General features: G+C 37.3%; 2 protein-coding genes across 4 annotated transcripts in view; one reads left to right on the forward strand and one right to left on the reverse strand.

Annotated features, from left to right (window-relative positions):
* Positions 1 to 72: 72 nt before the first annotated feature.
* On the reverse strand, positions 73 to 18,674 carry lipf (lipase, gastric). The gene is made up of 10 exons (XM_036573018.1): positions 18,566 to 18,674; positions 16,936 to 17,037; positions 13,210 to 13,327; positions 8,060 to 8,258; positions 7,345 to 7,454; positions 6,400 to 6,536; positions 6,127 to 6,273; positions 3,883 to 3,954; positions 2,013 to 2,081; positions 73 to 1,048 (listed from the first exon to the last, which is right to left on the reverse strand). Exons 2-10 carry the CDS (start codon positions 17,035 to 17,037, stop codon positions 815 to 817), a joined length of 1,188 nt encoding a protein of 395 aa, XP_036428911.1. The 5' UTR covers positions 18,566 to 18,674; the 3' UTR covers positions 73 to 814.
* A 442-nt stretch (positions 18,675 to 19,116) lies between these two features.
* rnls (renalase, FAD-dependent amine oxidase) overlaps positions 19,117 to 22,696 on the forward strand; it is an 86,481-nt gene continuing 82,901 nt past the window's right edge. For all 3 annotated transcript variants that reach the window (XM_036573020.1, XM_036573021.1, XM_036573022.1), the window contains exons 1-3: positions 19,117 to 19,363; positions 21,046 to 21,151; positions 21,273 to 21,418. In XM_036573020.1, coding sequence (XP_036428913.1) covers positions 19,246 to 19,363; positions 21,046 to 21,151; positions 21,273 to 21,418 — 370 coding nt within the window. In that variant the 5' untranslated portion in view covers positions 19,117 to 19,245. The remainder of the gene's footprint in view (positions 19,364 to 21,045; positions 21,152 to 21,272; positions 21,419 to 22,696) is intronic.

A 22,696-nucleotide genomic window follows, 5' to 3' on the forward strand; every position in this document is an offset into this window, starting at 1 on the left:
TAGTTCATAACCAAAAATATGACCAAACTGGCATGTTGACACTCTTCTTCTGGACATCCATTTTACTCTATATGAAGTTTCTTTGCTTTATTTGCATATTTCCCTGCATTATTTACCAGACTGTTAATCAGTTGATGTTTACAACAATAATTTGCATAACATAAGCACTTCTTTAAATTATCATAGTATTCAATATCGATTATCGTTTTTTAATTATGTAGTTTTAAGTATGTGTAAAGCTCCTTTAATGTTGCACCAATTTCCCTTTGAGTCTTTGATTAATGTAATATACATTTTATTGTATCAGTGGATGTTTATTAGGTTTAAATCCACCGATTCTAAGAAGAAAGGCATGTCATGGTCAGTGCACTCAGATCAAGTAAAACAGAAATAAAATAAAAAAATCACAGATTATGTTGCAATTAGAGGCTAAAATCAAGCAAATCCATGTAGAAGAAAATCTTAAGAAAGGTCCATCTGGTGGAGAGCTAGTGTAAGAAGTACATAGAGTAACCTTACTGACAGATGGCTCATCAAAGACTCAAAGACACATACATTCACAAAGACAGCAGCTTGCATGTTAGCAGCACCATCAGTAAACAAATCATGTGTTAGATATAAAATAAACATTAAAAAGCAGAACAATTGCTACTTGGGCCTTTGCTGACATTCCTTGCAGCCCACAGAATGGAATGCAAACCTTTGTGCTGGTGGTTGTTTTACAGTTAAAAAAGAAATCAGCATATAAAACCCTGAGAGAGGTCAGGAAGCTTTTTAGCACAGTAGCTTAAAGCTGAAAGCTAAAAGGCAACGGTCACATGTGCTCTCTCATGAGTTTGATCATTTCGTTGTACATCTCCTGTGGAGCATCCAGCCCCCAGATGAAGTCCAAGTGCTCCCAGTGCTCAATGTGGCGATGGTACACCAGGTTAGGAATCTGTGTGAGCAGCACTGCAACGTCCTGTGGGTCTGCCAGGGTGTCGTGTCCTCCTGACCACAGTGCTGTGGGCACCTTCATGTCCTCCACGCTGTACTCAGGAGGGGTTGTCTAGCAGGAGAAAAGAGAAGTAAACTGAATGCTTGTGATGGGAAAACTAAAAACCACTTAACAACACTGAAAAGAAAAACTTCATAAAATACAATTTATGTCTAGAACCATAGAACCATCCGCTAAAAACTTAAATAAAATCAGGTTTCAGAAATATCTAATGAATAAATCAAGGGTGGAAAAGGCAGAAGTTTGAAAAAATGGCTAAATATCACACAAAACGTTTTTATGCTTGTGCGAGGTGGAAATGTTTACCGATAAAGAAGAAATGCTAAAAATGGCAATAAAATACAGATTTTCTGAAGACGTGTTGATGTAGTGGAAATGAAACTCTGAAATGAGAGCTAACAAAGGTTTGAATCCCTCTACTGAATATGCTACGCACAGTAATCAAGACTCTTCAAAATGAATATAAACCCCACAATTGTACACCACTGAAAGCATAATGAGCGTTAGGGCTTAACAATATTGGGGCAAAAAGTCACACAGCAATATTTTAGGTTTTTGCAATATATATTGTGTAATCTGAAAAATTAAAAAAGGAGTCAAAACTTTTCCCAGATGAACTATAATGATCACTCAAGCATTGGAAAGTGTGCGTTTCTGTAGAAACTGGGACTATATCCATCTGGATTAACATTTCACAGAGACAAAACATTAATTTCTGTAGAATTACAAGAGCAATAAAATGTAAAAAATGTGGAAAAGGTAGCCCAGCATTTCCTAAACATTCTTCACTACAATAGTACAATAAATACCACTTCAAATATTCGCTTAAAATATTTGTCAAATCTAAGCATCTAATTTTTTTTAAAGCAAATATCTGCTGATACCAATATAATTCTGATATCATCATTGATCCTTAAATATCAGATATGCAAAAGCTAATGTAGTAAAGATTAAGGTACAATATGTTATGGGGCCCTAACGTGTATGCACAATTCTATGGTATCCTCTTCTTTACCTGGTTGTAATGAACAATATTTCCAGCTTTTCCATAGTCGTATGCCATCAGTTTCCCACTATTCACAGCCTGTTAAACAGAATTTTCCATAAGTACTTCATGTCATTTTCATTCTTTACAATATAAAAAGAAAGTAGGTAAAGTAAGTGTAATGCATGGAATTGTGATTTGTATTTAGTCTTTTAAAACCCTCAGGAAAAACTGTATGTAATTTCTGCCAGTCTCTTAAAGCATTTATAGGTCCTTTAAATTGTGTTAAGTGAGTGAATGTGTTGGGAGAAAATCACAGTAACAGTCCTGTCACTTCAGCCTCTCAAAGGCCCTTAAAGCCCCCAGGGAACCTAAATCCATGTTTTCCTTCTAAGTAATCTTGTTCTTGTGGTCACACAATACACACGTGCAAATCATGTCCTGTGAATAACTTTCCAAGATCCGATGGCCGATATTTCACCAGAGTCTCTTCTGTTGATGTAAACTGGCCAATGCTAATCTTGGGTTATGCACACACACGCAGTACCCTCAACAATCACAAGGCTGATGTGGCTTCTCTTGCCCACACAGCTTTGACAAAACTCTATTCTCCTACGGTCTTCCTGTGTTTGAGTGGGAGAACCTTACAGAAAAGCTAACAACTGAGCGAAAGCTAACCTAGCAATCATAACTGAGCTATCAAGCTTGTCTGTCTGCCTGTCATCACATCCATTTGTTCATCTGGCTATGTCAGCATTTCCTGGATGCACATCCAACAGTAATGTGAATAAGATGTCACCAAAATCTGCATGATGGGCCTCATACACCAATTTGTTTTTAAGAAAGGTCATAAAAAAGTCTACGTCTAAGTGTGCATAGATTCTGTTCTTACCTAAGAATAAATCCACAGTAAGATAACATTGGTGAATGTCAGAAGATACATGAAAACAGTAAGTTTTAAGAACACATTTCTGCTTAAGAACAGTTGGTGAATGAGGCCCAATGTTTTTATCAAGCCATGAACACAGCAGTCTACGACACCACCAGCAGATGTTAGTGGCCTTTTCCCACTTCACTTGCCGCTGCTGTGTTTAGTTCTTCACTGCTATGCTTCAGTGGAATAGCAGGCTGCGAGTGTTGGACTGAGGGCTGTCAATCACACATACTCATCAAATTATTAGGACCACGTCTGCACAGCTCTCAGATAGGTCTGATTAATGTTTTTAGTCTGTGCTTTATCATATTTCTATCCTTTTTTCATTTAAACTTTGCTGAATGTTTATCTAGCACTCAATTTTAGTGTCACACAAACATTTTTACTATTTTACACTGCGTTCCCTGGGACAACGAATATGTGAAATACTGTATTAGCATTGTTGAACTGTGTACAAAAGAAGTCAAAACAGTGAGTTGAAAAATATTTACACCTCAAAATCTCCTCAAACATCAAGCGCATTAATTTTTCAACCCATCAAGACAAAATGAAAACTATTTCTGACAACCTTTTTAAATCGCTGGGTAAATTTGAGAGGAGAGGAGATGCTATGTGAAAATAACCAGGAAAAAAAGTACATCAAAGGAATCGGGCAGTGCCTCGGAGAAACACACGCAGAGTGCAGGCTGGAGAGGAGAAGGATGTCAAGCATGTCCTGCCTGCAGCCAGCAGCATCATCTGCCAGCTGCAGAAGACAGCAGACAGCAGCAGCTCTCTGCTCTGTGCAATTTCACACACTGACATCTCACTGAGCCTGACGAACACAACTGTCAAAGGCTCCTTCAAGAGTACTTTTTAGAAGCGTCACTCATTTCTTCAGTGTCTAGGAAATTCATGTATCGTATTTCGTAGGTGTTGAGGTGCAGAACATGAATATGTAACTGAGCTGCTGTGAGCTGCGGTTACCTGAGACCAGTGCACCATGTTCTGGACAGATGTTCCAGCTGGGCAGTGTGTTGTGTACACAGGCGTTCTGGTCTAAGGGAGAAAGGAACAGACATTAGATAAAGGAGAATGTTATAAGGAGATGATATGTTAGCATTTTCACAATAAATAACAGTTACAGATCAGTCATTTGTACTTCTGCATTGGTCAACTCTAGCAATTGGCAGGTTTTTGTTCAAAACACATGATTGGCAAACAGCTAATTTATTATTCTTATTCTGTCAGATCTGTGTTAGTTTTTGGCATAAGTAATTGCTATTAATGATTTAATTGTCTTTCTTGTTTTTTTAATGCAACAATTACAGTACAAGCCTAAAGTGGCAACACTGGCTGATTAGCCACTTTGTTTCCTAGCTATGTTGGACTGGTAGCTAATATTGGTTGTATTGTCGATATGATACACAACACTGCTGTGCACACAGCCCAATATTTACACAAATATCTACAGAATCATAAGAAAAAAAAACTTATTCTGCTAGTATGCATACTAAAACATCATAATTAATCAATTTGGCTGTAAAGAAATCAGAACTGAAAACAGATTTAGACCAATTTAAAAGTGGTGCCTCAGTGTCAAATTAACCGCACCAGAACAAGTAGCTGACTGGATGTTATCCCATTATACTATTATCTTGCTTGACTTTCTTCTCGTTCCTTATTATGTTAGATAGAAAATAAAAATCTTTGTACTGAGTCTAAGCTTGCTTTTTTTTTTAATCTGCCACTGTTTTGCTGGTGTATAGCATCTGTTTCAACTTATTAGCAAATGTCAGGAAAACATAAAACTATGATGTGTATTACATGTACAATATTACATTTTTGCCATATTGCCCACTAGGGGTGGGAATCTCTAGGCACCTCACAATTCGATTCGCTTTACGATTCAGAGGGCTGCGATAAAATGATTATCGATGCATCTCGATGAATCTTTTTTTTCTATACAGGATTTCTATTTTCTTACTGTGTCAGGACTTGGTACTTTTAAAGCAAAGTATTTGTAATGATCTATAATGAATTTACTTGCAATATATTTTATTAATAAATCAAATGGAAGTGATGTGGCAAGTGAACTAGAAGGCTCTCATTCACTGCTATTGCTTGGAGCACATGAGACGCTGCCACTCATCTGCGATAAAATGCAGAGTTACGGTGAAATAAGATCCAGTGGTAATGGATGTCCATGCAGCACGTTACAGCCGTCCTGCCCGTTTTCTTTAGTGATTTTATAACTTAGGTTTTGGTCTCGTTGTAGAGATGGGGGGGATCGCTGTGTCAGTAAAATATCTTCGGGACGTGTAACTTACAGCATAGCACGAAAGCCCTGTTTCGCAACGACTGAGAACTGGCGTTCTCCGACTGCAGGTCACCTAGCAACGATGCGTTATTCGCATAAATAAGCGCTGCTGTTGGTTTACTTGCAAGCTAAATCTGCAACGAGAGACTGTCAAACACTAAAAAGTTGCGAAGATGAAGTCGCTCCTCTTTCAAATTTTCCCGTTCCACCTTAAATGGTGCCGCGTTTACATTCGGCACCTCAGTCAGAATTTAAGGTGGAACAGAAAATTCGAACAAGAAGCTGGAGCGACTTAAAGAAGCGACTTCAGCCTCGTAAAACTTTGAGAGACATTTTACAAGAAACTGATCTACTTTAGAGGAAAGGTTTTCTGGTGGAGTTGGAAGGAAAGCGGCTATAGCTAAAGCTTAAAGCAGAGCGAAGCAAGTCTGCATTTTCGTTTATATTTTAACCTAACTTATAGCAGGACATTAACACATACTGAGACATACTGGACATAAATGTTGTGGCTGCCAAGGTGGTTTGATTTTTGTTGAAAGGCAAAATGGCTCTTCTTATCATTTGTATTGTGACTCCTGACCTAACCTGTCTTTTAATGCAGAGGGAGCCGGTCGGATTTCTCGCTCATCCAAGTTGTGTTTTTTTAAGTGCACCTCACAGACTGTCCGGGCGCTGCACTTCCGCACTTCCAGGTTCCGCCTTTTGCGTTCCGTCAACATTACGGTATAAATTAAATATTTAGAAAATCGATTTTTGACATTTGTGAATCGATTCAGAATTAGCAATTAGGAATCGATTTTTTTCCCGCACCCCTATTGCCCACCCTACATACATTTTTCACCTGGGAAAAGGTAAATGATAAAACAGAAGATATTCTGGCCTGGACAAAGACATCTAATAAAACAACATACCATGTTCAGGTTCTTCTCATCAAAGCCACACAGGAGGAAGAATATGTTCCCACACAACACACTGATTGGCTTCTTAGAGCAAAACTTGGTGGCGAAAAACTTGATGAGTTCATTTTGGGGAAAAAAGTCTTTCCTTCCGAAGAGGTCCTGAAAATTGAGGAAACGTGTAGATGTTTACAATTCAAGCCTCATGAGACACGGATGAATGCAAGACATGTCCTGGCTCTGAATGTGTACATGCTATGGTGCGTTTGTCAAACTGCTCATTCTCACCCAAATCAACGGTTCTGGGAAGACGCTCAGTTTGGTCATTGGACTGCCTGTGAAGGCTACTGTGGCTACAGGGGCCAGAGCGAAAAACATCTTGATTTTGCTAGCCAGCTGTGGCATTGTGGAAAATGCCATAAAGGCTGCAAAAACACAAAGAAATCAGGTCATGCATTGATCATTTTGCCAAACCATTCAAATCCAAGTATTCTAGTAATAATGCTTTGTAACATTTAAATAGCATTAAAATAATAATGGAACATTTCTAATGAATTACAAGTGCAGCATACCTGTTGCAATGAAAAACACAATATGTAACTAAATATTAAACTCTAAAATATCAGTTTATTTTACTTTAACACAAATCAGAATTCATTATTAGCAGTTACAAGCCAGTTTATCCTGCTGCGGAGGAGTTAAACAGGGCTGTGCAAAAATCAGGGACAACCTGAATAAATTTCCAGTCAAAATGGACATTAAGTACAAGCAAATAACTTTTCAGGAGAAAATTAGATATATGAAAATCTATTTACATACAAACAGGGTAAAGTCAAAGGAAAATCAGTGAGTTTCCAAAACTGGAGTTTAAAAAATGATTACAAGATGCAGAGAATGTTATGCAGAGTAGTCATAACAACTATGCGAGACCTGTTAGACTACCAAAACTGTCACCATCAGATAAACAGTACTTAAAGCTTACATCTTTTTTCTCCTGAAAAAAATGGAAGCAGTAACAGGATGCACTAAATACTGATAGATTTGATGTTATATTTAGTTGTTAAGGTTTCTGTGTAATTTTCTGTAAAAAAATGTATACCTTGTTAATGGCCATTTTGTCTGGAAAATAAATAAATGAAGGGCGGTCCCTGATTTTTGCACAGTACTGCACATTGGCTAGACATATCAGCAATTATTATTCACAATGTCATAAGTGAGATCTTACTACTTTACCAATAGTGGTTCCCTGAGAATGGCCAACATAGAAGATCTTCTCCTGTCCTGTGGTCTTTGTGACGAAGTTTATCACTGCTGGAAGGTCCTTCTTAGCCATTTCATCATGGCTGTCAAAAAGAAAAGTTTGAGATAAGGGTTCACATAAAACACTCTTTAGTTGACTAGTAAAATTAAACAGAACTGGAAGAAATTTACTCATTACTCATAATGCTGCACAAGCTATGAAGTTCTCTTAATGAATCTGTATTACTTTGTAAAGCCCTTTTGGAGTGAGGTTAGTTTTACCAGAGAAGATAACGTGTTCAAGTAATTACTGTCAATATCTGTGATTTTAGTCCAGCACGAATCTGCAAAGTCTTTTTTTCTTACCGTCTGACAAATAATAATGACCTTCTGTAGTCTGCTAAACCCAGAGCTCTATCAGTTATAGTAGTACTGTTCAAACTGGTTTCACAATAATGTAATAGCAAAACTTTCTAATAGAAACAGCATTGCAGCACTGTGGGTCACATAACACTGATGTGAATATCCAGGCTAGGACATTTCATTCTATTCTGTGATAATCTGGGAAAATTACACAGACAGGTTTTCCTATACAAATCAGCCAGTCAAAGCTCATTTGTAGATTGTCATTACAGAATGGTTAAACTAATCCAGCGCCAATGGTGCCGAAGTCTCATCTTACAAAAATGACAGTAAAATGGAAACTAACCTAAACTCCCAGTATTTATTTTGGTCAGGAGTGAGGATGACATGTTTTCTTGACCAGGTGTTCCCTCGGCTGTTACCCAGCCACACGTCAAAGCCTGCATCAGCCAGGATGAAGCCGAGGCTGGTATTTGGGAGGTTGGTAACCCAGTTACTCCCAGCAGCCAGAAGACCATGCTGGAGGAACACCACAGGCTTCGGAGCTGCCACAAACAGAAATCACAAAAAATAATATGTATTTTTTCCCTTTATTTTATCATGTCGATTTGTAACTATGAGCATGTCCAAAGGTAAGTGTCCCTGTGAATCTGACTTTGTTTGCAAATAAAATGTCAATTAGAAAAAAAAAAAAACATACATGAGTTCAAACAGTCTGAACACGACTACATCATTATGCTCTTATTCTAGAGTGTGACTCAGAAAGACAGACAGCAGAGAGAGGGAAAATGTCTAAGATAAGGGTTCACATACAGCACTCTTCAGTTGACTAGTAAGAGTATACTGTGGCCTTAAACAGAACTGGAAGAAATATACTCACAATGCTGCACAAGCCCAGTTGATTTCAACTGCAGCCAGAAGGGGGAGTATCTGTACCAGTTTTAGGCTGAAAACACGTTTCCCCCCACTGCAATTTCGCGTTTTCTTTTTTGGGAGCTTTATCGCTGATCTCCGTCAGAAACAGGATGTGAGCTGGTCCTCTCGGGAGCACAAACAGGGCCTGGGCTGATAGGATTGTTTTACTTCATACCAGCCATTCTTTCTGCTCCATCCCCCACCCTTACCCCGCAAACCCCAACTCACAGCTAGAACCTGGAGAGTGGGGCTGAGGTTTTACACTTTACATAACTGCTTGCTAATCCCAGAGGAGAAAAAGAAAGTGTGTTGCACAAGATTTAGCCACAGCGCACATTGGGAAGTGGTGAGAAACTGCTGATTCAAACTTCAGTTTAATTTTGTCTGCATTCACTACTTTTAGGGGAAAAAAAGATACTAAAAAGAAATTTTTAACTCAAAATGAATTCCTAAAATTGGAAATGGACCAACCTGAAGCACATGTGGCTTGACTGTTGTGAACGTGTAAAGTGCCCAAACTTCTTCCATAGAACACCATTTTCTTGTACTTAGTATTGGACTAATAATGTAAGCAGTGATTCATCACTCAACACCCTTTTTGGTTTAGGTTTAGTATTAATTTTCTGTGAGAAATTGGCTCTGAAGCATTTCTGTAGTGTGCCTACCAGAGTTTACCCACTATTTTGCCTCTGATCACAGGCCGATCCATACATTACATTATAGATTACATTATAAGTAACTATCACATTGTATGGAATTGTATTGTATTGTATCTTTACTAGCATGTTAGCTTGCAGCTACTGTATTAGTGTGGCTAAAGCATTATAGGACACTATAAAGCACAGCCATTATTTTAAATATTGTGCTTTTATCATGTTTAATGCTCTAATAAACTGAAAATGGAAACATTAACATATTAATGTAAGTCATATTTTCAGCCACTCCTTTTTTCGAAAAGTGTATCAAATAAAGACACCACTGATTTGTATTTTTATGAACTGTTACACTCCTAAACACTACATTAGATCACTATACATTATGATATGAACAGAAATATATGGTCAAATTTCAACATCTATCATCTTGAAGCACATCTGCCTGAGGTAATCTTAATGGTCTTGTTTACTTTATGAAGAGCCAATGAACTCCAATGAGAGCGAACCCTCTCTCTTCCACAGATACTTTAGAGAAAGCTCGTTCAGGTGCTGCGGTGTTCCTCTGAGGCATGCTGCACCGTATCCCGTGTGGCTTGGAGAAATGGGACAGCAGGAAATGAGACGCGTCTCCAGTGGCACTGCTGAGCTCCGACGCTTATCGCACTGAATACACTCGACGCCACAACACCCAGCACAAACTATCAACTGACAAAAACAGCTTGATGAGCTCTTTACTTATTTATCATGAATAAGAATTCATTATTAGTGGTTACCAGCCAGTTTACCCCACAGACACAAATCCCACAAGCCTCGCTAATATAAAGAACTCACACACACACACACCCCGCCTGCATAGCTAAAGATGAACTAAAGTCAATATTAATACTCATTCTCATTTATATAAACTAATTTCCAATAAACTGAAATACATAGCCTATAGTTTCTCATTTGATTTTTCCTAATTAAAGAAGAAAGTCAGGGATTCTTATAGCCTAGACCCTGAAATCCTCCAGCAGAGGGATTTGTGTCAGTGAAATCATTTCAAATAGCTTGAGACACTGTGTTAGTGTAGCGAGAAGAGATATATACAGCTGCTGATTCGGATTTTCCACTCCAGTGCTCTCCCCCTGGTGAAATTACTGTATGCACATGAGTTTTAGGAATCAATTTGCTCATTAATGAAATATAGAGGACATAAACAATAAGGCTAACGCTGTACCATTTCCACAAGCAATATTTTACTAGACTGTAGACACAGAGCTAGACTAATGAACATATCCTCCACGTGTGTGATGCGTAATCCAGCTCCACTGAAAACGAAAACCTTTAAATACTATCAAATCAAAATCACAACAGCGGCACTCAGAAAAATGAAACAATAAAAAAAAATAAGGCTATCAAAAATGATCATAGAAACTCACAAGTCTAAGCTGCACAGAAAAAAGCATTTGCAAATGAATAAAAGATATTTTATCAACACAATTATAACCAAAAGTGAATAAATATACAGCAGCCCCAAAATGTATTTGGACATTTGTGCCATACTTAAAAATGTATTAGATTTGTTTTGGTAATAAGTCTGTCACGATTATCAAACTTTAGTCAATTATTAATTGCAATATAAATTGCAATTTAATTGTGTGTTTTTGTAACTATTAAAGTACAGGTCTGAAGTAGATGATTATCTGTGTTAATGCATGGCTGTTGATACTTAGCAGCTCCCGAGTGACTGACGCTCAAAAAAACAAACATCACTCACCGCTACCTTCTAAATGTGTTACTAACAAACATCAGACAGACAAACATTACTCACCACTGCTTTTTAAATGTGTTATCAACCATCAAATAAACAAACATTACTCACCACTGCATTTTAAATATTATCAACCATCAATTAAACAAACATTACTCACTGCTGACTTCTAAGGATGTTATTAACAAACATCAGATAAATACACATTATCCACCACTGCCTTCTAAAGATGCTGTAGCACCACTTTTGTTGTTTAAATAAGACCTACAATGTATTTTCTGCTTTCTTTTGTTTATACATATTTGCCTCAACCCAATGAATGAAAGCACATCTAATTCAGTGTGTTTGCTGCTTCATAAATACATGATTGTGAGAGCTAACAAATGTGGAAAGTAACCGTGGTCAGCACAAATAACTGCGATCAGGCGATTTCATAACTGTGACGGGCCTATTTAGTTGAGATGCTTATGAGAATTCTGTGCTGATGCTGATATATACAATGTTTTTATGTATATGTATATATTTACAGGTTTGCATCTAAAATGCTGTTATACACTTCAAAATCCCACTAGTGAGCACAAGCTCACTAACACCACCGTAAAAAAAAACAGGACCAGACTTTCATGTTTTGACCTCTGTACTTTACGGTACCCTTACAGGAGTCTAGCTGGAATTCTTTTCCAGGCTTTTTCCACACAAAGAGTCTATCATCAGTCTGGTGAGCTAAAAATGTTTGCTACAATAAATATCATTACGTTAAACCTTTTTTGAATTAACCTAAAGAACATCATTAAAGTTTACCAAAGATTAAATGGTTAAATGGTATACTTTTTGGGGCCACTGTATATTATTACTGTAGAAATTATGTATATCAAATTGAATTGAATCAAATTTACTTTTCGTCAGTGTGGAAGTGCCTGAACATTAACCATCAGCCAACATGAGAACCTTTCTGTTTGTTTACTCACAGAAAATCCAATATTTCCACAAAGAGGTCTAAATCTGACAAAATTCTATCATGTAGTAAGTCATCTATACGCAATACAGAGGTGGAATGTGTGGTTCAAATTTACAGAACTAAAAAAAGGTCCCTTAAAACCAAGGTCAGGCGTGGGCTGGAACTCATGTTCGACATTGGTTTTATAATAGCAGAAGAAGTCCTCCCCTGCACACAGAAGGGTGACTAATGCAAAAAACTCTTCTCTATTTTTCTTCATGGGGGTATAACTGTTTCAACAGGGAGGACGGATGAGAATGTGACAAAATGATGTTTCTTTTGTGTTGCAACCTCTGCGCTTTTACAGAGGAAGCATGTAAGTGTAACCTTTGCCACAGTGTGCAAGTGTGAGAAATACTGAAGCTTCTTCTTCTAGGACTTCTAGGAGAGATTTCTCTTTTCCACTGACTACCTCAGAGCAGTCTAGCTCACATGTTTAAATATTCATGCTGAGGTCTGAAGCGTGAACACGTGATCAAGTCTGTCCTAAAGGCCAGAGCAGATCCCAACGTTCTCCAACAAACACCGACAAACCCAAATATTAGGTTGGTGTGCCATTCATCCAACTCCCGTTCATTCTGTTCTTGAATGCTCTATTAACTCACACTATTTTTTCATCTTCTATTAATTCACACTGTTCAAGAATGTCCTTCTCCATTCACTGTTCTAGAATGACCTCATCTATGCACACTGTTCAAGAATGTTCTCTCTACCTTCATATAGTTCTAGAATGTCCTCAACCATTTACATTGTTCTAGAATGTCCTCCTCCATGCATACTGTTCAAGAATGTTCTCTTCAACTGACAATGTTCTAGAATGTTCTCCCCATCCATGCTGATCTTGAATGTTCTCCTCTATTAACACTGTTCTAGAATGTTTTCCCACATCCATACTGTTCTAGAATGTTCTCGACCATTTACACTGGTTCATTTTGTTTCTCAGGTCTTATTCTGGAACAGCAGAAAGTCAAATGCAAATCATGTTTAAGAATAGTGCGTCAGTGTTCTCTGGGCTTAATACTAGGGTTTTTTTGGAAATTCAAATATTTTAATTTATTTGATTAATTTAATATATTGGGGAAAAAATAAACATAAGAAATACAAAATGTGTAAAATTTGATTTCTGATCCCAACTGACAGCTCTGCTTATTACTGTATCTTTTCTCCACTCTCACCTTGCCAGGCCTTGTTTTTGATGCCGTGTGGGATTCTGTTGACGCTCAGGATGTAGCCGTCTTGCGTGACCACCTCAAACTCTTCTGCTGGATAACCCCAGCGCCTGATGATCTCACTCTGTTACACACAGACACAGCAATTCAAACAGGAGCAAAGTCCAAGGCAGTATATATAGATTAACAAATCAGCACATACAGTGTAGCACTCAGTGTAAACACACTATAACAACTGGAAACAAAAGGAAAAACAATTGTGATGCACCAAATAGTGTCAGAATTATAACAGCATGTCTGTACAGAAATAATATAGCAAGAATCCTCAAACAGTTCAAAATGTACTGCTTTCTACCGTAAGTGGTATGAATAATGATACTATTATTACCCTGTAGTTACAAAGAGTAAACAAGTTTGTCACCCAGGAGTGTAAGCAGTGCTAACAGTGACCTTATGCACTACACTGTTCTTTATCTCAGTTGCCCACTTCATCTCAACAAGCCCACATGTGGAAAACACTACTTTAAAAGATGAAACAGTAAAATAGTGAGTATGTAGACAGACAAATTAGCACTTAGGCCACAGTGTAAACAGACTGTTAAGAAAATTAACAGTCATGTACTAAAAGCTGCACAGAATCAGAATTATAATTGTGTGACTACAGAGCAATAAAACACAGCACATGAAACTGTGCAAATTATGCCACTTTCTGTCAAAACCACACATTAATGACCTTTATACATGCCTTTAAACCACGAGTGATAAGACTGTCCATTCTGCGAAAATAAACAATAGTGAATCACATGAGCTCTGAGGTGGCAGGCCTGGACATCACTGACTCAAACAGACTCTGCTACAGTGTTTCACTTGAGATGAATGATTTTAAATTGAGACAAATTAAATTTTCATAGATAATCTGACTCATCATGCTGAAACTATTGAAAATGTTGCACAATTTGAGAGATGTACTACTCCATTTAGTGAACTGTATCACTCCTAATATACATATGCAGGGCTGTCACTATCAATTACTAATATTAATAATAATCTACCCATTATTTTGACATTTAATCAAGTAATCAGCGTTTTTTTAACGGCAAACAATAAAAACTGGCTAATTAAACAATAACACACTATGCAGAGCCGTTTCAAGATTCCAAAAATAATTTACTTAAAAATATGCCATGTAAAAAAATACATAAAAATGTGTCCGTCAGGCTCTGTTTCTTACTGTACGAAAGACCAGCAGTAGAATTTAATATTATGCATTATCAGAGTATCACCAAATTCAACTGAAAGGAGAATTCCACTGATTTTCCAAAATGTTAATTAAATGGTTAACATGTGAACAAAGTCATACAGAGTGGTTTGATGTGAAAGGCTCCATTCAAGAGAAACCGCTGTTCACAGTGAAGATGATAGGAACCAGACATCTGAAGGTCTTATTGCCACTAATAGCTCCCTCAGAGAAAGTTATTAAATAAAACGGTTATCAGATTTTGCCCTTTTATAGTAATTTTTAAAATACATTCATGGCGGACAGGTATATGCAAGGCAAATGAGCACCACATCAAACCACCAGCAGAAAATTTGATGAATGTGGAGAAATTTTTTATTAATTTAATTAGCTTTTAGTCAGTCATATCATTTTATAGCAGTGTTTACTAAAGAATATTCACTTTGTAAATAACCTGAGTTCCTCAGCCTAGACCTAGTGAAACAAAACATTTTACTTCAAATGCATTTTGACTTTATAGATGTACAATGTGTGAGTGTAAATTCAAATGAGAAACAAATCACTAAGCTAATTCATCAAGAAAATAAGTTTCAATTATTTTTTCAAATCAAGTAATCATGACAGGTCTACACTTTTGTGGCTAATAACAGTAGACCGCACAATAGCACACCAGAATAAGGCAAGATTCACCATGAACAGAACACATTATGATGGTAACGTCTGCACAAAAAAGATTAGCAATTTGTGACTTTGGGAACACAATGATTTCTGTTGTCTGGAGTCAACCTTTCCCCCTCCTCTAGATATGAAATACATTCTAAGCTGGAACTTCAAAGAAATTGTGTGAGCGTGTTGGTTCCAGGCCTGCCATGCAATCTCCTCATGCATAATTAAAGGCACCGCAATTTCCCACTCCCCCCGGGGCCTGCAGTCTGCACACTCTCCATCAGGCCACTTAAGGATAAACTCACTGCTGGCTCAACATCATATTAAAGAGGTTTAGGACAGGGGAAGTGATGCACTGTTATCCCTCTCTCTCCCTCTCTGCTTCATTCTAATCCTAAGCATGAAAAATGGCCACGCTGAGAAGAAAAAGCACGTCTCTAGCACTTGAGCAATCCTGAAAGCAGGAACAATGACCTTGACAAAATTCACAGTTTAGGGCATTGTAATGCAGCCGGCCTCTTTTTGTGTTACTGAGAAGCCCTTTGATATATAAGCCAACAGCCTTATCTAATTTGGTTTCCCTGATTTGGTATAAATTGATTGCTGAACTGTGCAAATATTTAAACACTGACTGTGGGTTATACAGTGGTTTTAGAAACAGAACAATACTTTGCTAGTTTGCTTGGCTGTGTTTAAACCTACAGTGTACCACAGTGTGTAAAAGGAATATATATACTATCATATGCAACATTCTCTGTTAAAGGAGAATTTCACAGATTTTTTATAACTTCTGCATAATTCAATGTTTAATGTGTAAACAATGTTATTCAGAGTGGTTCGACACATGATGATCTTTTCTAGACTTACTAAGTTCACTGTGGTGGTGATAGGAATCAGACGACTGAGGAGTTTAATTCCTCTACAGTCCTTCTTACAGAAAGTCATTAAATGAAATGGTAATAAATACGCTGTCTGATGCCTGAAATGCTGTTATAATTTAGTTGAGTTTGGCCTAAAAGGTATTTTCTAAAGGCGCTTCATGGCAGGGTGTTGTAAGGCAAAATAGTTCCTTAAGAAAATATAGTTTTTCACCATAATTAACATTAGATATAAAAGCTCAGAGGATGGGATCACTGGTGGTTTTGGATATTAAATAAAAAGCTGTGTTGTAGTCCTTGTGGCCCCTGGTTTCTCTACAATGAACGATTTCACATCAAAACACTCTAAACGACTTTGTTTACATCTCAAAAACTGGTGGAATTCTCCTTCAAATGAGAATCACATTCATACAGAGACACAAAGAAACAAGTTCAAAAGATACAGTCTTCTACTGAAGATAATACCCTTTTAGAGTACTGTACCGATCCTCTTTTGAAGATTTTGAGTAAGCCTGTAGTTCTGGCACTCACACTGTCTTGTAAAGCTGGTAGATCACACACACAGCATGATAACAGTTCTAATGCTAACAGAGAGGATCTTTATGCAACAGCCCTGAAAAAGACAATCTAAAGCCTAGATCAATGAGGCAAAGAACAAAAGGTGACCTAGGCTATATTTAGAGCTCATCACTTCCTTGGATATCACATGCAAAATTAGGAAGTAAAAATAATATTCCACATAACCTAAAAGTGCAAAGTTCACAGCATGTGACACAAACGTTGAGACATGCCTCCTTTAAAGACTTTTGGTGATGCCCACAACATATTGAGTTAAACATGAGATCAATAACCGTAGATTATGAATACACTAAAACTTGACAGTAATCTGTAAACAACTGGGGTGTGTCACACTGACAAGGTTGAAAACACTTCAATATTCACTCTACTTACTATGTTCATATTAACTTCAGGGTCCAGCCCTTTCTTGTTGAACACCCTTCCATGGACCAGCCCGGGTGCAAGCAGCCCCAAAGACAACAGCAGCCACATCATCTGTGTGAATCATTTAAGAAACAGTGGTCATGAAAGAAGAGCACATATACATCCCTGAAACCGAATTTAGTTTTTTTATCAACAGCCTATGTCTGTACATATTACTCCATGAGGTACCAAAGGAAGCCAGCAGAGATGGTTAAAACACATACTTGCAATGGAATTTTGTTCGTTCACATTTGGCCATTTGGTATCCAAAGTCAAACAGTTGTTGTAATAACTTGTTCTACTCATTGAGCGGTCCTACTGCACATGCACATCGTCAGTATAGCATAGTAACTTAGTTTTTAAAAAAACATTTATTGTGTTTTTAATGTTAATTTAGCCTTGCTTGCTCACTGAATATGGGATTTAGGCTAACACAGTATCTTCCTTATGTTTTAGTGCTGGTAGCATTTTCTAATAAGTTGATTTAGGCTATCAAAATGTCCTAACTGTACTATTAATACACACTCAAAAATTAAATAACTGGCTTGTTTGGCTTACAGACTTAAGTAACTGGTTTTTCATGAAATGGAAACAATAATAAAAGTACATTCCAATTAATGACACTTTACATTGATCCAAAGAGAATTTCATTCCAAAGAAACCAGAATAAATTGCCCTGACATGTTTCAGTTTTGTTCCATGAACAATTGAACTTTATGTTAACAAAGTCTGTGTATACTGACTCTACTCTATTTGACTGAATGGAAATGTGTAGCAAAACTGAATTCAGTTCCTACAACAATTTATTTTTTGAGTGCAGCTAGCATTTTCTGATAATGTGAATCAAGCTATCAAAATATACTATCTGTACTTTTTTCTGATAAGCTAATTTAGGCCATCAAAATGTCCTACCTATAGTTTTAATTCTGGCAGCATTTTCTGATAAGGTGACTAAGGTTATCAGAGTATCCTCCATACAGTTTTATGTAGGGAGCTACTTATAAATATGCACTACTGAACTTTTCGACAATGTAGGACAATCCTTCAGAACAGTATAGTCATTTGATCAGGTGAAAGTTCACAGGAGTTGCAGAGTCAAAAAAAATTCAATAAACCCAGATAGCGCCCTCAAAACCACAGGGTAGAGTGTTTATTAGAAAACAGCTAGGTTAGTTAGTCTGAATAGCAGTTTGAAGAATTAAAAGTTTATACGCTGAAAAGCAGTATAAAAGTTAGTTAAGCATTCTCAGTTCAGTTCTCTTCGATCTGTCGTGGTTTAATGTTCTCGAATGACAAAGTTAAATGTGATTAGTTTCACTTATATCAAATTAAAAGTAATTAAGTTACAGTGAATTAGACTTCACTGATTTTAATGTTAATAATCATGTTATAACTCTGAAGCTACGAATATAACTTACGTTAACGCTACACAGCTGTCACTTAGTAGTGCTAAGCTAACAGTGACGGACCTAAAGCGCTACATGCTCATTCTCTGAGTGTCCAGCTAGAGCACAAGTATAAAGCGTGTTTCTGATATTTAACCTTAAACAATTAAAACTATGAAACAAAGAGTAAAAGAGTAAAAGAGCGCCGCACTCACCGTCGCCTGCAGCCGACAACCCGTTTAGCAACAAAAAGTCACCCGAGCCTGTGGCACGTTACGTCACTCGCCCGCCCCGCCCACAGCTGTTCACAGCCGAAGCAGTGGAAGGACACAAACACCGGGAAAGGGGAGAGGGGTAACAAAGACTGGAGGGGGTAATAAAGACGTGATCACATCACTTTAAATGATAGTTATTAATGTGTCGCGATCATGATGAGCACGTGATGGAACACGCCCACTGAATCCAATTAAGCGGTGCTGCTAGTTTTGCCCACTTGAAGATTTTTTGGCAACAAGTTTAGAATTTTATTATATATTTAGATGTGTCTAAATGATGTAATGCATTTTGAATTTGCTACCGTCGTGATAAACGAGACATATAAAATAAAAAAATAAATAAACTCCGTTTGCTAGCTTGTTTGCTTCTGTGCTATGTTGTTTTTACATATATTATATTTCCTATTTAAAATAATGTCCGTGGCTCTGTTTTATATGCTGGTTTCAGAAGTGTCTCTTTCTCCGGTAAACTCGGGGAGAGTTTTGGTTGGCCAACAGCTGAGACGCTTTCCTGACTCTTAAAGGGGCCGAGCGGAGTTTACAGGAACTGCTACGGGAGTAACAGCGGAGGAGCTACGCATTGAACTATATTTTTTAATCATTCACTTTCTTTTTTCTGAATGTCTCGGGTGCTTATAATTGGGGCTGGACTTACAGGCAGCTTATGTGCCTGTCTGCTTCGGCGGGAGCTGTCAGACAGAGTTAAAATAGTGGTCTGGGAGAAGTCCAGGGGCACAGGTTAGCTTAGCTTTCATTCTGCTCAATGTCTTCAGTGTATTAACGCTGCAGAAATTAAACGGAGAGAAAATGACTGTATGCTGCACGCAGGCGTTTGATAATAAAGCTGTACTCGATAAAATAACTGTTATTTACAAGATGAGCTGAACCAGTGAGTAAGTCGGCCAACTTAACTGCTTATGTTTATGGCTGAGGTCAACCAGTAAACGGTCTGTCCTTAGTGCTGTAGTGTTGGGTTTGGATATATTGAGTGTTGTGATGAAAGATGAAGGTGTTTATGCAAGCTTACCTTACCGTTATATTACATTATCACCTTTATATTATGAGAATACGCTACGTCTCCTAGACTGCCTGCAGGTTTTCACGCAAACTTTTGCATCTCTGACTTCTCTGACAAGGCTGCTCTCTCAGCTAAGTGAGCTCTTGACAGCTGCATGTCCTTCAAAATATCTACGTAGTTCATTGAGATGTTAACTAATTCCTGTAGAATCGTTTGATGTGAAATGGTTCACTGTGGAGAAACTTACTGGCTCAGATTTATTTACAGTTGTGGTGATGGCAACCAGGGTTTGCAATGTATAAACACATATAGCCGTTTTATTTACCATCCTGAACCTGAACCTCCGCGTCTCTTGGGTGTTTATACGTAATGTGATAATGGTTAAAAAGTGGTAAATCTAGAAGCAAAGAGGTTTTATTTACTTTGCCTTACAACACCCTGCGTGTGTCTCTCCGCCATTAATGGATTTTAAAAGGTACATTGTAGCTCAAAAGTTTATTTCAAAACTATCATAGAACAATGTCTTGGGCACCAGGCAGCATTTTCACAACCAGTTCATGTAATAACTTTTTGGTCATGTAGCTTTTAGAGGCATTAACCTCTTCAGACGTCAGGTTCCTATCACCATCACTGTTAACAATTCTGACTTGGTAATTTTCTCTAGAACAGAACATTTCACATCAATCAACTTACAACTAAGATTTATTTACAGTGGTGGTAATAGGAACCAGGGGTCGCAAACCCTTTTATTTACCATCCAAAAACGACACCCGTCCACCATGAATGTATTTAAAAATACGTTTGAGCCCAATAGTTTATCTCAAAATGATTGTAAAACTGTGTCTCAGACATCAGGCAGCATATTCATGGCCATTCCGTGTAGTAACTTTCTGTGAGGGAGCTTCTAAAGGCATTGAACTCTTCAGATGTCTTGTTCCCTTCACCAAGTTTCTCTGGAACAGCTTTGTCTTTATTTACATCTTAATGACTTAATTATGCAGACATTCTGAAACATTGGTGGAATTCCGCTTAAACCGTTTTCCCATAGCCTGTCATGGTTTCTGTTACTTCTGTCAGTGCAAGGAAAGAAAAAAGTCTTTTATTCTGCTATAACCTTCATGAATAGACAGTTATTAATAATATATTTGTGTTGTTCATGAGCAGAAGTCTTTTTCTTTTAAGTAAATAGCTAGCATATTACATCTTTGTTTTATTTCACCTTAAATATTGTAAAGGCCTAGATTTCCAGGCACCAGTGAAAGGAGATGAACCCTTCATTTTGGAAGAGAAGGACATTTATTTCATATACACATCCAGTTGTTTCCATTGAGGTAGAGGTTTCTATCTGGATTGTGACTCTTTGGTCTTCATTTTTAACTTTTTTTGAATATATCTGTCCTAGGGGGAAGAATGTCTACAAGCAGAAGTCCCAGCAACATGTCTTGCACAGCTGATCTTGGTGCTCAGTACATCACTGCTACACCATATTATTCCAGAATTCACAAAAGGTGGGTTTCTGCCTGTGCGAAGTATGCATATATGATGTGAAAGTGATTGATATTAAGTTGTTGTTTTATATTTCTCTTCCAAATCCTAATTTTCTCAATTTCACTCGCTTTTTTTTTCAAGCTTTTATGAAGAACTTCTACTGCATGATCTTTTAAAACCACTTGAAGCCACAATAGAGGGCATGATGTTAAAGGATGAAGGCAGCCTTAACTATGTAACACCTTCAGGAGTGTCCTCTATTGTCAAACACTACCTCAAAGAGTCAGGTAGGTTATTTTTCAGTTCAAATTTCCTTGCCAAGATTTTAGTTTCATTATGCTGGGATGTTACATTCAAGATGGAAATAAAGCATTTTGATTAGCTTTGTTTAACGAATGTTATTCATGAACCAGACCGGCTACTTTTCCTCTCAAAAGCAAGAAAATGACTGAAATAAAGTAAAGACAAACAGCCTTATAAAATGACCTGAGATTTTACTTAAGGCTTGGACCAGGATATCTGTAAAGCTGATTTGTGACAGTGGCGCTTGTAAAAAGCAGTATACAAATAAATCTGAATTGACTTGAAAAATTGTTTCCTTCAAATGGGATGGTATCTAAATCCCAGCATACTAGAAGTCTCACTGTTGTACTGTTAGCTCTAGTGAATTATGTAAGAGCTGAAATCACTCAATGATGACACAGGGTGAGTATTGTTTTTGTACTGACTGTGCTAATACCGATACCTCAACTTTGATATCACTTTGATTATGTGGATTATGTGGAATTCTACCGAATTGGTTCAAAGTGAAACCAAGTTGAAAATCCATTTCAGACTTATAACTGTGTTGGACTTAAGACTAAAATCCTTTGGCTTTGAGTGACCCTATACCTTAATTATGTTTGTTTTATTAAAATAAATGATTAAACATTCTATTTTGTCACTACCAAAACAATCAGAGCTTGACCAAATGTTTCAGTAGTGACAATTTTATCTCATTTTGAACTGAAAAATGGTAGGCAGTACATAGCACCCTAGCAAGCACAGCTTTGAACAGTTGTACACAAATAAAATTTTTCATTAAAACACAAAAGTTTACTTAATTGCACAAAATGCGTGTTTCGGTAGTGACATTTCTTAAGGTTACACACTTATTTTTCTGACTTTGAGACACATTTACTTCAAAACAATCTAACTGCTCACCATGTGGCCATGAGGGGCAGGGATACACTCTCAATTCTTTGTCAGTTGCAGGGGTGTAGCTAAAATGTTTCAGCAGTGGGTGCAATGTTTTTTATTCAACATTTTATATGTTGCACTGCACTAAATTCAGTTTTATATATATATGTATATATAGATATATAGATATATTTTTGTGTGTGTGTGTGTGTGTGTGTGTGTGTGTAGCTTATTACTGTCTCAGTGCCTTCAGTTTAAATAGATCATAACAATCCTTTTCAATATATTTTTGCAAAACATTGAATCTGTATATCATGTTTTACAACAAAAAAATACGTGCTGCTTTTGTTTTTAATATAAATTCTTTTTTATATATAGTTCCAGTC

Source organism: Colossoma macropomum, unplaced genomic scaffold, assembly GCF_904425465.1.
Source record: "Colossoma macropomum unplaced genomic scaffold, Colossoma_macropomum, whole genome shotgun sequence".
NCBI lineage: Eukaryota > Metazoa > Chordata > Actinopteri > Characiformes > Serrasalmidae > Colossoma > Colossoma macropomum.

Coding starts and splice junctions, on each gene's coding strand:
- lipf (XM_036573018.1), bottom strand. CDS start 17,037: ATGATGTGGCTGCTGTTGTCTTTGGGGCTGCTTGCACCCGGGCTGGTC. Junction 6,537..7,344: donor TTCTCAGGGAACCACTATTG/GTAAAGTAGTAA, acceptor GTGTTTTTGCAG/CCTTTATGGCATTTTCCACA. Junction 1,049..2,012: donor ATATTGTTCATTACAACCAG/GTAAAGAAGAGG, acceptor TTCTCCTGCTAG/ACAACCCCTCCTGAGTACAG.